The sequence below is a fragment of the Anopheles nili genome, chromosome 2, assembly GCF_943737925.1.
Source record: "Anopheles nili chromosome 2, idAnoNiliSN_F5_01, whole genome shotgun sequence".
Taxonomy (NCBI): domain Eukaryota; kingdom Metazoa; phylum Arthropoda; class Insecta; order Diptera; family Culicidae; genus Anopheles; species Anopheles nili.
Window position 1 is genome coordinate 2481107 of NC_071291.1, and position 13894 is coordinate 2495000.

At 44.2% G+C, this 13894-nt stretch overlaps 4 protein-coding genes across 4 annotated transcripts in view; 1 reads left to right on the top strand and 3 right to left on the bottom strand.

Moving 5' to 3' along the window:
• Nucleotides 1-764: 764 nt before the first annotated feature.
• Nucleotides 765-5204, bottom strand: LOC128730739 (bumetanide-sensitive sodium-(potassium)-chloride cotransporter-like). The gene is made up of 7 exons (XM_053823818.1): nt 5068-5204; nt 3919-4406; nt 3307-3842; nt 2256-3232; nt 1661-2137; nt 1311-1581; nt 765-1247 (listed from the first exon to the last, which is right to left on the bottom strand). The coding sequence occupies exons 1-7, from the start codon at nt 5202-5204 to the stop codon at nt 1134-1136; spliced, it is 3000 nt and encodes a 999-aa protein (XP_053679793.1). The 3' UTR covers nt 765-1133.
• Nucleotides 5205-6133: 929 nt separating this feature from the next.
• Nucleotides 6134-8106, bottom strand: LOC128720216 (coiled-coil domain-containing protein 149). Its single transcript, XM_053813875.1, has 5 exons — nt 8011-8106; nt 7238-7936; nt 7081-7165; nt 6864-7008; nt 6134-6794 (listed from the first exon to the last, which is right to left on the bottom strand). The coding sequence occupies exons 1-5, from the start codon at nt 8104-8106 to the stop codon at nt 6302-6304; spliced, it is 1518 nt and encodes a 505-aa protein (XP_053669850.1). The 3' UTR covers nt 6134-6301.
• Nucleotides 8107-8767: 661 nt separating this feature from the next.
• On the bottom strand, nt 8768-9577 carry LOC128721317 (uncharacterized). The gene is made up of 3 exons (XM_053815059.1): nt 9467-9577; nt 8983-9392; nt 8768-8921 (listed from the first exon to the last, which is right to left on the bottom strand). The coding sequence occupies exons 1-3, from the start codon at nt 9575-9577 to the stop codon at nt 8768-8770; spliced, it is 675 nt and encodes a 224-aa protein (XP_053671034.1).
• A 2615-nt stretch (nt 9578-12192) lies between these two features.
• The window catches only part of LOC128730874 (dynein axonemal heavy chain 5), a 21405-nt gene continuing 19703 nt past the window's right edge, over nt 12193-13894 (top strand). Inside the window, exon 1 of the mRNA XM_053823961.1 lies at nt 12193-12390. Within this exon, the coding sequence (XP_053679936.1) occupies nt 12193-12390 (198 nt within the window). The remainder of the gene's footprint in view (nt 12391-13894) is intronic.

Sequence of the window (13894 nt, forward strand, 5' to 3'; positions counted from 1 at the left end):
GTGAAGATAATATATGTTGATCATATTCATGCATCCACTTATATGTTTCGGAGGGAAAAATATAGTATACCGTCTAATGAACGAATCGCTTTCACTGGTTTCGTGCTAATTGTTGTTGGTCGATCGATGGAACCTGCGATTTTACCCAGAGTTTAGCAATGACGATGAATAGCGAGTTTTGTTTAGAATCGGGGAGAAAATACTGGAATTTTCCGGTATAAGCCCGTAACCAACCACATCTGGTTTACAAAAACAAAGCTTCAGAAGATAAAAAAGCTTTGGAATGCCTGCTTACGTGCTGGTTAAGTTGTTAGTGCCGTTAAAATAGTCAATACACGACTCACCGTAACAGAAGAATTAATTTGGTTTACCTACTTTATTTCACAGATACGTATTGCAGCAAACTAGAGTAATATTTCGACCCATTGTTTCGGGGTGGGTATTTATTACCTAAAAAAAGTTTGACACCTTTTTTGACTGTAATGTACTGTAGGGCTGCTTTTCGAACACACAGGTAACGATCGCGATGGAGCAGAACGAACTGTACGCAAATTTCATACGCATTGAGCGCGTTGCAAAGCAATTTGGGAGCTTGTCATCTGTGCCATCAGCTGTTCGGTTTTCTCATATAGGCAACCCGTTGTTACAGCGATATTGGAAGAGGTTTAAACAGCTGGCAAAATTATCACCCATTCGCCACTGGAATGATGAGAGAAGCCCGTACACAATGACCGCAATAACATTCGTTCGTTTATTATGTTATTTTGGCCCTTCGGGAACAAGCAAGCTTATATGGAATGGTTCGAATAATTGATACCTATGCAGGAGAGAACCGATGATATGGTTACATGCGGTTAGTAGAGGGTGCACCGATTGGGCTCAACGTCATAACGCCAGATCCAATTAACACCGTGACCGTTGTGTACTTTCTCAATTTACAATCGCATGCCTGATGTCGGAAGGTGGCGTTAACTTGACCGCCAACACCGTTTTGCCAGATCAGACCGTGGCCAATGCTGCTGGGTGGAGGTGTAAATCCATGATAACACTGATTGCGTTCGATTTGGTTGGATTTATTCGCTTTAGGTCAATACGTTCGCGACGTGCTATGTGAATGTTTGCCACCGTATCGGCTAAGAATAGAAAGTGAGGACTTCCGTCTGATTGCCGCGCACCAACAAGAACGGAGGCATATCCTTGGTCAGCATTTCTAACCAAGACATGTACAGTACGGCCGACACGGTATCCTGTGGAGGAAACGAGTAATGTCATCAACACGTTCACCAGATCTGTTCCGAAATGGAGCTCACCTGTCTTGGAACTGGCATAGACATGACGATAAGCGAGGCCGATTTCGAGTGCTCCAGTAGAAGTTCTCGGAGGCGAAGTTGGCGGTTAGTTTTAATCTCGAGCTGTTGCTTCTCCGCTTCGGACAATACAGGCAGATCATCGTTGCTGTCGGTTACGTTACGTAACATCTCCCGGTGCTCTTCAATGGTCGTTTCCTTTGGTTTGTCCGTCACCTTCACCATCGTCAGGCTGAGGTAGCTGATACGCAGCTTATCGAGTAGCAATTTCATGCTGTAGATAAAACAAACAACCATGCGCATATATTATGGTCTACACTTGGAGTAGCAAGCGCCTCTGCACCGGGACTTACTTTTTTTCCTCTTCCTGGACGTTAACCGAGGACAGTGCAAATACTCGTATCTTGCATTTTTCCCACTTCGAACGGGTCGTTATGATGTACGGAAGGAGCATCGTTAAACCGCCATCGTCGTACAACCACCAAACATCGATCGTTCCCTTGGGTTGTTTTTGCTTGAACAGATTCGCTTCCGGCTCGGCAGTTACCTTAGGTGGCGTGTAATCGAACGTTGGAGCGGCATGGAACGTCGGTGCAGGCGATGTCTGGTTAGAACGGTTAGATTGTATCAACTCGTGCAGGTCAAGATTCGAGTTGACCGGCATCAGCGATCGTCGGACGGCCATACGTTTCGTAGTCGTGATCGAAACGGTCGTTTCTGGGGGTGAAGGAACCGTTGTGTACAGGTCGTTGTGCGAAAGTCCTTTGAAGATATCCAGGCCTTTTCCCATGCGCAGGATGAGTAAGGAAAGACGGTTATCGAAGGCGGTGCTGCAGATGATAACACATAGATAGAAACAAGAAACAAGAAGAGGACGAGATGAAGAGACACCAGACAACGCAGAAGCAATTATTTAAAAGAAGACTACAGAACACCGCACGGACTTACTGAAGAGTGTTGTAATACGCGTTCAGTTGGCTATGACCAGCAGTGCGCCAGTTGCTTTTATATCCCAGCATGAGAATGTTGGGAGCCAGACGGCCAAACCCGGTAGACTGAATCAAGCAGCGCGCGCCCTGGTCGAAATCAACTGCATCCACGATCTTGTAGAACGCTCGGATGTTGGAGTCCTTCAAGTAGCACTTGCCCATGTTTGACAACGCTCGTCGCCTCTTGTACGGAAGGCGCTGCGGAATAATATTACCAATCACCATCAGCGAGCTATGTTTGGTGATGAGATGGGCCAGATCGATCAGCGCCGGTCGCTGCATGGGATCTCCTGCGATGGCGAGAATCTGCGGCTGATAGTTCTTCACGTGATCGCTCGTACCCTCGAGATTGAGCGTGGCGTTGAGGGCGGTTTTGTAGGCCTGTGCCTGCACGGATGATCCCCAGTTGGCGTCGGGTTTGCGATAGACCACAACTAAGTACAGCACAAAGATAAAAGCCATGGCGATGAACGACGAGACGACGGATATCAGGAACATGATCGCTACGCAGAGAATCGTCGCTAGGAGGCTCACGTAAGGGTGATAGAAGCGGAAGGTAGGCCGCCATCCGAGAGGCTTTACGACCGCTGCGTGGAAGGTACAGAAGTTGATAAACGCATACGACGCAAGATAAAGGTTGGTGATCAACGATGCGATCGCATCCAGATCGGCAATCAGTATGAAGACAAGCGAAACAAGAAACACCAAACCGTATCCACGGTACGGCTCTCCGTGTTTGCCGTACCCCTTGGAGAAGAAAATCAATCCCGGGTAGATGCGATCGATACCGAGAGCCTGAATAAGGCGCGGTACGGACAGTATGTTCGTCAGGGCAGTGCTAAGTGTGGCCGCCCAACAGCCGGCATACGTGATGGCGCTGGTGAGTGAAATCAGCTGCATGACCGTGTAGTCGTTAAGCAATCCGTAAGTACAGTTCTGTCAAGGATTCAGATTATTTCGTTATGCTTCAGATCGATCGCAGATTGAAGTTATTTATTTTGAATACTTACTCCTGCAGCACAGCTGTTGAAACTAACTCCCACCAATTCGGAGGCGTTGCCCGAGGCAGCTCTCACTGCGGCACCGGCCGCCATAAACGAGAATAATACGTACGAAATGGCCGAAATCAAGCAAGCCCACAGTGTACCTTTAGGAATTGCTTTGGCAGGGTCGCGAAGATCTCCACAGATATTCGCACCACTTTGGATGCCGGTCACACTCGGGAAGAAGATCGCAAACACGCTGAAAAAGTTCTGCTGGACACCGTTCATGATCGTGTAGCCCGGGCCCATGTTGGCTGCCAGCAGAGCCGACGAGATCCCCAGAAATCCTTTACCAATGTCCTCACTGGAGCCCCCCGGACCGATTATGGCTCCGATGATAAAGTTAGCGATGGCCACCACAATCAACACCAGCAGAAAGTTCTGTGCTTTCACCTCCCAGTCCATGCCGATGGCGCAGATGATGATCATCAGCAGCAAGAATGCGGATCCGACTATGCGAATATCGTTCACCCCACCGTCGATGATCTTCGTGTCGAGACTTCCTGTAGTAGAATTCAGGAGCAATGAAAAGCGAACCGAATCTTGGGTGATGTTCGATCGGATTCCGCTACTACTTACTGAGTAGATCATTGAGCGAGCTGCAGAAACCGATCGTGTTCATTGCTGCGTTTACGGAGTTGGCAAAGGCAAATACGATGCCGACGGAGGCACCAAATTCTGCTCCGAGCGAACGGGAGATGATGTAGTACAAGCCGCCGCTTTTAATCTGTCCGTTCGTGCAGAGGGCCGACAACGACAGCGTGGTCATTACACAGACCAGATACGATAAGGCAATAATGATCAGCGTTTGGATGATACCAGCTTCTCCGACGACCCAGCTGAGACGCAGGAACAACATCACACCCCAAATGTTGAGCAGGCACGGAATCAGCACTCCTTGCACCCAACCGAGCCGAATCGCGTGACCCGGTGCCTTGGCTTCCTCTTCGAGCTGCTCTTCCGGTTCGCCATGCTTGGAGTCGCGATCACCATGCAGTACACCGATCGAGGGTCGCTTGGCATTCCTCTGCGACGCCCGGTAATGATCCAAACGGGGCAGTGGCTCACTGTGAACGACGCGTTTAGGGCCCAGGGTTAGCTGGATTAGATAGTACCTTACAGCGGTCGGTATCTGCTAGTGCCACGACCGTGACGACCCGCGTGCCTCAAGGTGTACCTCTGATGGTTGCTGCTGCTTAACTCTACGATTTACTTGGGCTGCTAATACGGCTCAACTTGCTACTTAATCTTAAGACATCCGCCCGTGCTTCGGGTGGGTACACAGAGGGTTCATTTTTCAATTTCAGGGCTGACAAGCGATCAGCGGGATAGTAAGCAAGTCGTAATCAAATTAATATCGCCTTCCGCACCTCTCGTGGTGGGATATTCCGTGGTGGTATTGAGCTTGGAAATTTCACACCATTAGTTAGCGAATATTAGCAGTCGAATGAGTACAGCAAACAAAATGAGTGCTAATCAAATCATTTTTATAGCTGTCTTGCGGTGGGAGAGAAGCATGATTGTGTAAAGCTGCTTGCAACCTGGACTGGGTCATGCATTTTCAGAATCGAAGAGCATGCTTGAATAGATTGTTTTTTTTAATGTTGCCATGTGAATCAACGAACCCCATTTCAAAACGAAATAGGGCATAAAATTAAAGCGCGTTGGAAGTTTTGAAATAAAACATGTAGTAGAGCTCAACCGTACTGCTTTCCTCCAGAGACATACCTCAATCCCAGCAGGCTATCACGATGGTTTTGAGTGCTTCCATTTCCGTTGTTCATTTCCAGCACCACCGATTCGTCGGTAACGCTAATAGTCGGGTTGTCATACCCCTTGGCGGGGTTGGCATCGTGGCGCACCATTTCTTGGACAAACTCGGATCAACACCGTGGCCAATGGTTTGGTATTTGGAAATAACTCCGGTCACACTTAAGATAATTCAGGTATAACTAGAGAGGAAAACGGTGCCCTTTTTGATGTAGGCTATCTTTATTCCTCGACTTTTCCACACACCACACCATATAATTCTTCACGGAGTTTCTAGAAGTAATTCCATCGAGCCTAGAATTGGCTCAATACTTTTGGATGGATTTACTTTTTATTTGGAACTAGTACTAGTGCCACTATTAGTCCGATACGAAAAGGATTCACTGGCACAAGACACACCTTGATACGGGACCATTCGCTAGCACGCTAAACCGGACACGAGACACTTCGCACCAAGGAAACCCCAACCCGTCTGAACTGGGTGCTGATACGGTCGTCTTATATATATAGAGAACAAGCGATCAGGACCGGATCAACTTGATTCGATGCCTTGGTGGAGTTTCATACGGATAAGACCGGAGACGATAAACCTCTCCCCGAAGAGCCCTACCACCCGTCTGCTTCACGTGCTAGTGTAGCCAATTCAACATTGAGGTGAGTTTTAGCGATCCACCGCTAACATGACGATTCGGCTCGATCGCGTCGCGCGCCGAATGGAACAATGGTCCAAGATTAGCGCGTTGGTCAACTGGTCAGAGTCAACGGCACCGCCATTCGTTGATTGTCGGCCAGCACGGTCAGGGATCGAGATGCCAAGCTATGTTTAATACGTCACACTAAGCACGTGTCTATCACAACTTCTGCTTTACGTCTTGCCAATAGATAAATATTCGCATCGCTTCAACAAAATCAAACACTCTCTTATGTTGGGTTTCATTTATTTATTGTTATTTTGGATAACAATTCTTTGTCCGGGGTGTTTTGGCCCGATGACAAATAGGACGATGGATTGTGAACACGCTCCACAATTGTTCCACACCTCTGCCGAATCAATAACATTAGTAGTACACAATGGCAAGATTAAAATAAATAAACGATGTCCTTTCGGAAGAGTACTGTTAAGTGCAGTAAGCAAAAAAGAAGCATAAAGTACATCGCCATTTGTGATCAACAGTACAAATCGCTCAGGCATCTATGGAATATTCTCACTAGGATATTCCTTAAACTGTTCGATCAATGCAGCGATATCATCCGGTAGCCGTGGAAGCTGTTCGTCAGCGCTAAGATCTCGTTCGACAGACGCAACCAACTGCGCTATTGCCGCATGTAGTTCATCCGTTTTAGTTGAAGTCGCACTGTTATCGGTGCGAGAGCCGGCAACGTCATCGTCCTCGTCATCGGAGCATGTCAGCACGCAGCTTTTGTTCGAGCTAGATGACAGGGGTTCCGTTCGAGGTCCGCTTTGAGAAGGACCACTGGAACTATTTGCGAATTGCCCATTTGTTTCAGACACTTCAGCACTACGTCGGACGACCGTATCGTCTTCCTGGTCTTGATCAACTGTTGCGGAACTGTAACCGTTTAGTAAGTATTGCGAAGGAGACAGGCTCGCCATACTGGTCCGATCACAGCCGGAGAGCATTTTTATGTGTCGCTCCAGCTCTCCAATTTTGGTAGCTAACAGCCTGCAAAGAAACCACGTGTTTTTAGAGTATAACTACTAGACGTCGCCGTAATTTGGCAGAAATTCATACTTGTTGGTCCTTTTCTGATGCGATAAGGCGAGACTTTTATCGTTCACATTGTCCAGTAGCGCTAGGCAAAGTGATTTCAGATCAGATATAGTGGCTGCTCTCAGTGGCAACTCATCTACTGTGCCGTTTTCTAGGAGGTGCTTCACTGGAATTAAAAGGCGGAAATGGTAGATAATTATCGCCATTCAATATACTACGGATGCAGTGTAATTCAAACCTTGCGAGTGAGACATGATAGTTTTGTTATTGTTGTTAGTGCCTAGTTTAATGATGCCTTTCTTCCTGTTTGTTTCCAGCATGGACTGCGGGCAAACGGGAATGTTCGCTAGTGTTAGTATTTATTAAAAACAAAAAAAAACTGCACATTATCGTACCTTGTATTTGCTTGCTGCTTGGCGAGCAAGCGTTAGTTCATTTTCAATGTTTGTAATCTTCTCTGTCTGGTATTTGTTTTCCAGAATTAGCCCGTCGATGTCGAGCAGGGTCTGTGAGTTCCCGCCGGCACCACGCAGGGCTACGGTCAGTTCATGGTTCAGTCGATGCGCCTTGCATTTGTACGCGTCTCTTTCGGTTACAGTTTCTTCTTTTTCATCCAGCAACGATCGAAAGTCATACTGTAGTTGAGCGTTTCGCTTTCGGAGTTGTTCCAGCTGCGCGATAAGTTGCGATTTTTCTGCTTGCCATGTTTTATCGCCACTATCCGTGAGAAGCGAATCATTCACCGTTCGCAGCTTAGAACAGGTGTCTTGCAGCTCGACATTCCTTGCGCGTACCACCTTGATGTCACCCTCGAGATCGTACAGGCGTTGCTTGAGGGCTTCCACTTCCGTCGTCAGGGCTTCGTTGCGTTCGCGCGTTTGTTTAACCAGTAGGCTCACGGCGGAAGTGTTTCCAAAACCAGCAGCCTGAAAATCAGGAGCGTTCAAACTATTTTTGATGGCCGAGTAGCGCAATTGAATGGTTTCGGCCATAAGCTTGAATTGATCCCGTTCTGTGCGGCATTTTTCCAGCTCGTAACGCATGATTTTCAGAGCTTCTACCTTGCTCTGCAGCTTTCGGTTAAGAGCTGAGTACTGAAAATAAAATAAGCAGCAATGGTATTCGGGTTAGAACATATCGAGTTTTTAAAATTTGCTAAAGTTAATACCTCTTGTTCGTCACTTTCGGTGTCCATATGGTTGCTTTTGGTGGCCACCACACTGGCCGGATTTTTTCTGCCCCTTGCCATCGTTTTACTGGCCATTTTTTACTTTCAATTATCTTTAATCGAAAATCTTTAGTTTTACATTGGTATACGTTTAGGATATTGCAATGTAGCACCCATTGCACGGAACAAGAAAACTATCAAGGCAACTCTCGCACTACTATGATTGTTTTCGTTGTACGAGAGCTATCATCGATTTTTTGTAGTTTGGTGCGCTGTTAAGTGATTTGAAGCCAGGCCAAAAACTATACGGGTTCGATGCGTATAAAACTCCAGCTTGCTAATCTTTAAACTATCAGGTTTTTAGAAGGCTTGCAATCGAAGGGTTGGTTGATTTTCATACAAAATTTAAATTTAAAGCAATTTTTTACCGTATCTTTATTGCACATTTTCGACTCTGTGGTTGCACTTTGTTTACGTCTGCATTGACTGTCAGCGTGATGTTATTCCTGAGAACGCATATTTATTTCTCTGGGTTGAGGAGTTGGTTTTCTGATCATCACGTGGTCGTATTTGAACTCGATTCTAAACGTTTATGTTTCTACATGCATAATTTCACATTTTAGCTATAAATTTGCAAAGAAACCTGCAAATTTAAAAAAAGATATGCACTTTATATTGAAAACCTAGGATGTCGGTTTTATTTTAAAAGGAAATACTGTTTATTTAAAATTTATTGCAGATAATTTAAAAACAAACTTCATTGAAGTTTTGAATAATGCTCCAACAGGGAAGTGGGACAAGTCGCATAGATGAGCTCACAATCAGCACCACTAGCACCTAAGTTTTCCGCCATTTCATATTTTAGTCTATCCTTATATTCCAATTCGTCAAATGAACGATGCATCGAAGGGCTGAAGCATGAAGAACAGGGCGTTAGCAACAATATATTACATTAGATTTGAAGATCCTTACGTGAGTAAAAACTGTGTGATTTCAGTTAGTAAATCTTCCCGGTTGGATTCACGATGAAATGGGCTGTGTGCCAGCTCACAGACGCTCTTTGCGAGGCAGTCGGATCCGAATTGCAAAGCTTGTAGCAGTTCTTCCGCTGCGCGGTACAACTGACCAGCAGAGAGGTCAGAGTTTTGGTGTGTCACAGATCGTTTAAAATCACGAGCAGTCATAACTGTTGTCGGCTGGAACCGTCCTTGCACTACACCGATCAAAGCACGCGCCCAGTAGGCTGGTTTGTAAAAGTCCATCAAACGAAACGGAAGATTGTAGTTTACCTGGAACCCCAAATTGATGCCTAACCGACGGACTGCGTAATCCTTTTTCGGTGGTTTAAAAAGCCTTCCATTCGTAACGGTGCACATCGTAACCTATTTTCAAGAATTTAAACGTTTTAAATCACATTTATGATTCAATACATAGACGACTTCATTTCCAAGTATACCTGTAAGGTTGTCATCGGAGGGAAAAACAACGCTTCACGTTTGGTATCGAAATTGGCATTAGAAAATGCACCAATGGAGACCAATAGTAACGAAATGGTAGCTAGTTTCATCTTGGGTTCGGCGGACAGTTTCAAGCACTGACTATGAATAACTAGCAATGTTCAAGAATTTGAAACCCTCTAGCATGGATTGAGCCGTCACGGAGAAAGTGTTTGCTCACGCTCTGCCGCTAGGGAAAGGAAGGTGTTAACATGAATTTCCTATCTACGATCTTGTTCTGGATAGCTGATCAAACGGTTCACTTGGTTTGTTGTGGTTCACAATTAACACACCACCAAATTGGCTGTACACTATGAACCAATTTCATTGTATGATTCCGATTACATTACACTGAAAAAATCATATACAATAAAAGCCACAGTTTTAGGTACCTGTTGAATGCGTTTATTTTGAATTCACGGAACACTAAGTTTGTCATAGGTTGTTTAATGCCATGCGTAAAAGAAATCCTCCAAACGGCGGTCCGTCTCCATCTCTTGTTTCCTGTTTCAGCTTCACTTGTATCTCACCCCACGGATCTCTTATGGTGGGTGAGAAAGCGCCACCTTACCCAAAGCGATAAAGCGCTTTCCAAAATCGAGAGTGGAAGTGGCATACCGTCGTAAAGGCGCATCCACCCACCTTGTCCGTAATGCTAGCGCAATAAATCATATGCAAATAAACATAAACGGGCATAATTTTCACGTTTCCTTTGCGCAAAAGTAAGGCTCATGCAACGGCTCTTTCGGCTGGCACGTCCGTTAACGATGGCGTGCGTAAGAGCAATCTTCCAAGACCCTCCTTATTCGTCCCGAAAAGGCGGCTGATGCAATTCTAGCAATTTATGGAAGGCGATACGCGTGACGATTTCGGCCAGCAGAGTTAACGAGTAGATTTGCGATGACGTTTTCATAGTTTGATAAAGATCGAAATCGAAAACCCCACGGTACCTCTTGGAGACAACTTGCACAATATTCCATGGGTAGCTTGGACTGGTAGTGCATCCTGCTTTGGACAACCGAGTTCAGAGTTTGATCACGTGACGCATCGAATCTCGAGTCGTCGGTAGAATTAATGTGAACACCGGGACAGCAATGAAAACGTGAACGGGAAACACATTTCGAGATAGCGAAATTTTAGATTAGTTTTGCACTGCTTCTTTTTGCGGTAAACAATCATAATGCAAATTTCTACGGGAATCCGTACAAATTTCTATCGCTGTCGCAAGGGGCTAAAGGTTGTCCGCTTTGACGTTGGCACGTGCAACGATGTACTTGCAGACCAATGAGACTGTGGTTTTGTGTGCGCAAAGAAGATGTTTTGCTCAATGTTTTATAGCATATATAAGGGTTTCGTTTTTAACAAATAAATCAAAGTTGCTCCAAAAAATATTCATACATGTACCAGAAAGGTTGGGGTTATTTGAAAGATTTTTTGTTTTTCAAACGCGAAGGTTGGTTGCCTAGTAGCAGTTGTTTATCCTACAAGTCGGTCAGACTAGCGCATCCTGGGTTTATCGTGCAGCGGCAAAATGAGCTTTAAACGACTTCAACCATTGCCAGCTGTTTGCAAACAAATGCAACAGGTTTTCGTAGTAGGGAATGCAACTTAGCAAAACGATCGATAGCAGACGACAATAAAGATGGTGAGGATTGTCTAGCAACCGCGCCATATAACCCACCTGTTGAAATGCTGTTCTAAATATATCCGAGAACTCTTTATGAATGGCTATCGATTTGGGAGTATAATACTATAGAAATACTCTCAAACGCAACAGGTGTTGCACGTTTTTTAAATCAACATATTTATGCGCACTCGTTTATATGGTAACCAAAAAAAAAACTACTGCTGTGGCGAATATTTCATTGATAGTTTGTTTAGATACCGTTGTGCCAGAAGTAGAATAAATTTGCCTATGCCCTGTTGCAGGTATTCAATTGATTGATGAGTAAGGTGTATTTACCTCTACTTACTACCTCTTTGTGGTGTAGATACTATGATGCAATAAAATTAATTCAAAAATGGAATCTTTTAGAGCAGAATCCTGGTGATAGTGGAGAAACTTTTTTTGAAGAGGAGAAATCAAAATTAGGTTGGAAACTATTTGACACTTTCCAAGGAATAGATAAAACCTATATTAATGTTTGAAACAGTTATAGCTGTTTCAAAAAATCCAAGAACTTGTTTGTTATCGTTGGAGTTTAGACGTTTTATAGATATGGAGAAAATTGTTAAAATCTGTTGCGTTGTTAGTCTGTGATGATGGTTCATAAAATTGGGCTTGCGCTAAAATATCTCCGAAAACGCAAGTAGACTGTTGACTAAATCTAAACAAGCAGTTATTTCAAGGTCTGCTGGGCCTTCATAGACATCTATACTGGGCATAGGCGCTTATAGGGAGGTCCAACGTCATTTACTATCCTGCGCAGTTGGAACATGAAACGGAAGCATGGATCCTAGTCCGGCTATGATATTTACAGAACCGGTGCATGGCAACGAATCGTTTCCAGGGGTAAAATATTTGTTGACTCTGATTCGATTTTTCACTTCACCTTATACCATAGTTCCAAGTGGACGTGCATAACGTGTGCTCCCGATTTTATTCTGGAATAATTTGTGCAGATATTGTCAATTTTTAGTGATCTTCCTTCAGCCGAGTGTTCCAGTGGTAGGTAAAGCGAACAACATGGATGATCAGGATGACGGCGATGAACAGGATTTGGACAACGAGGGTGATCCGTTGGATGACGGAGATGGTGATGGAGAAGACGGTGCTGATGGTGATGGAGATGGCGATGGAGAAGAGCCCGAGCATGAACATGAGCATGATAGCGAGGAAGAGGAAGAACCGGAGGAGGAAATATCTGAAGGTGATCTTTTACAGGTATGTTGAAGCTGAATTTTGATATTTCATTCGGGTTTCCTGTATGTTACCAGTCAAGACCCTCAATGCCATCTCCTTTACGTAATCGTATACTTCTATTGATTTTTGGGTTTTGTAACATGGCACCAGATTACTGATTCTGCTCAATAGCAATGTAGTTTTTGTATGTTTGACGTCACTACTTTTGTAGCTTTTTTGCGGCTGTATTTTTAATTTTGTAAAATTTTTGGAAATCATCTCTCTGTTTGAATCAGCAGTTCCACAAATCACCGTCGGAGCATGCTCCAATCGAACTAGAACACAAGTCGGTGTATTATGGATAGACATTACAAGGCCAACGCTATCGGTCGATACCATCCGGAGCGTGTCAGAATTTTGCTGCGCGTCGCAATAGAACTTGTCTTTGAATTTTTTGGCGTTTCCTTTCGGTTATAGTTAGTTATTTATAGGTATTCATTTTAGGACTTGTTTTGTTTTTTTTTTTGCGTTATTTGGTTCTACGGTGGTTATAAAAGAGCCATAAAACTTCTGGTCCATGCTAACCATATTCGGTGGAACCATTCCTTATTCATTCCTGGTTAAGCTCCTGGTCATCGCTATGGCAACTCTTTAACGATCAACCTACTATCGGATAGCTGTAGTGAAAACGTACAATCCATGGATCCTTAATACTGTAATTATTCGATCAGCGAGTAAATTCTATTGAAGCGATAAAGCTATTAGCAAACGGTATGTACCATCGGTATGCCAATAGTCGTTTTTGATGCGGAATACCAAGCGTAGATGCAAGTGTACGTTGAATGTCGTCGAGTTCTAGGAATGGGAATTTTCGTGTCGTTTCACGTCTACCCTTTAATGTGGAGGTGAATTAAAGAGATCAGTTTTATGCTGACACGGAAATATCTTCTAATAACGTTACTAAGCAATGCATCAAAGCAACCAGCAAAAAATGTATGAGTCGTTCTCAGTCACGAACTGTAAGTTGCTGCACCGTACGTCGTATCTTTGTTACGGATTCCTTTGATAACGCCGACTGATCGGCCATTTCCCGCTTAGATGGCCTTGGTTCACAAGTTAACAAGATTTATGCTACGATAAATGTTCAGGTCGGTTGGCTTTTTTTTTAGTATCCGCCTGTAGTAGAACTATCATGTGCAATGGTGAATGCACAACCCATCGTGGATATTTTGACGGATTGATTGGTTATTTTGTGTATGGTGTTCACAGAATGAATGCTCTCAAATAAATACCGAATAATCAGGGCTTTATTTTGTGGTGGCGAAACTTTTTTATAAGGCTAGGTGTTATGATATTGAGTCGTTTTATCTTTATATCCTCCCGTATTTGACACGTTTTATAGCTTTGAATACTAATTAACAAAAGGTGTACAACCGATTGCTTCTATTTCAGATTCTGTGCAAATACACAACGTGACATACTTGTTGCGAAGAATCTAAATGTTATGCTTTTCTGTTTAATCTTACACACGTTTCAAGTTCATATA

Bases quoted from the DNA above. Each gene is read 5' to 3' on its own strand.
- LOC128730739 (XM_053823818.1), bottom strand. From the start codon at position 5,204: ATGGTGCGCCACGATGCCAACCCCGCCAAGGGGTATGACAACCCGACT. The intron at 4,407-5,067 runs GTATGTCTCTGG...CGTCGTTCACAG, and splicing joins GATAGCCTGCTGGGATTGAG to TGAGCCACTGCCCCGTTTGG. The intron at 3,233-3,306 runs GTAAGTATTCAA...AATCCTTGACAG, and splicing joins TCAACAGCTGTGCTGCAGGA to AACTGTACTTACGGATTGCT.
- LOC128720216 (XM_053813875.1), bottom strand. From the start codon at position 8,106: ATGGCCAGTAAAACGATGGCAAGGGGCAGAAAAAATCCGGCCAGTGTG. The intron at 7,937-8,010 runs GTATTAACTTTA...TTTTATTTTCAG, and splicing joins CCGAAAGTGACGAACAAGAG to TACTCAGCTCTTAACCGAAA. The intron at 6,795-6,863 runs GTATGAATTTCT...GTTTCTTTGCAG, and splicing joins CATCAGAAAAGGACCAACAA to GCTGTTAGCTACCAAAATTG.
- LOC128721317 (XM_053815059.1), bottom strand. From the start codon at position 9,577: ATGAAACTAGCTACCATTTCGTTACTATTGGTCTCCATTGGTGCATTT. The intron at 9,393-9,466 runs GTATACTTGGAA...TCTTGAAAATAG, and splicing joins CTCCGATGACAACCTTACAG to GTTACGATGTGCACCGTTAC. The intron at 8,922-8,982 runs GTAAGGATCTTC...TTCATGCTTCAG, and splicing joins ATCACACAGTTTTTACTCAC to CCCTTCGATGCATCGTTCAT.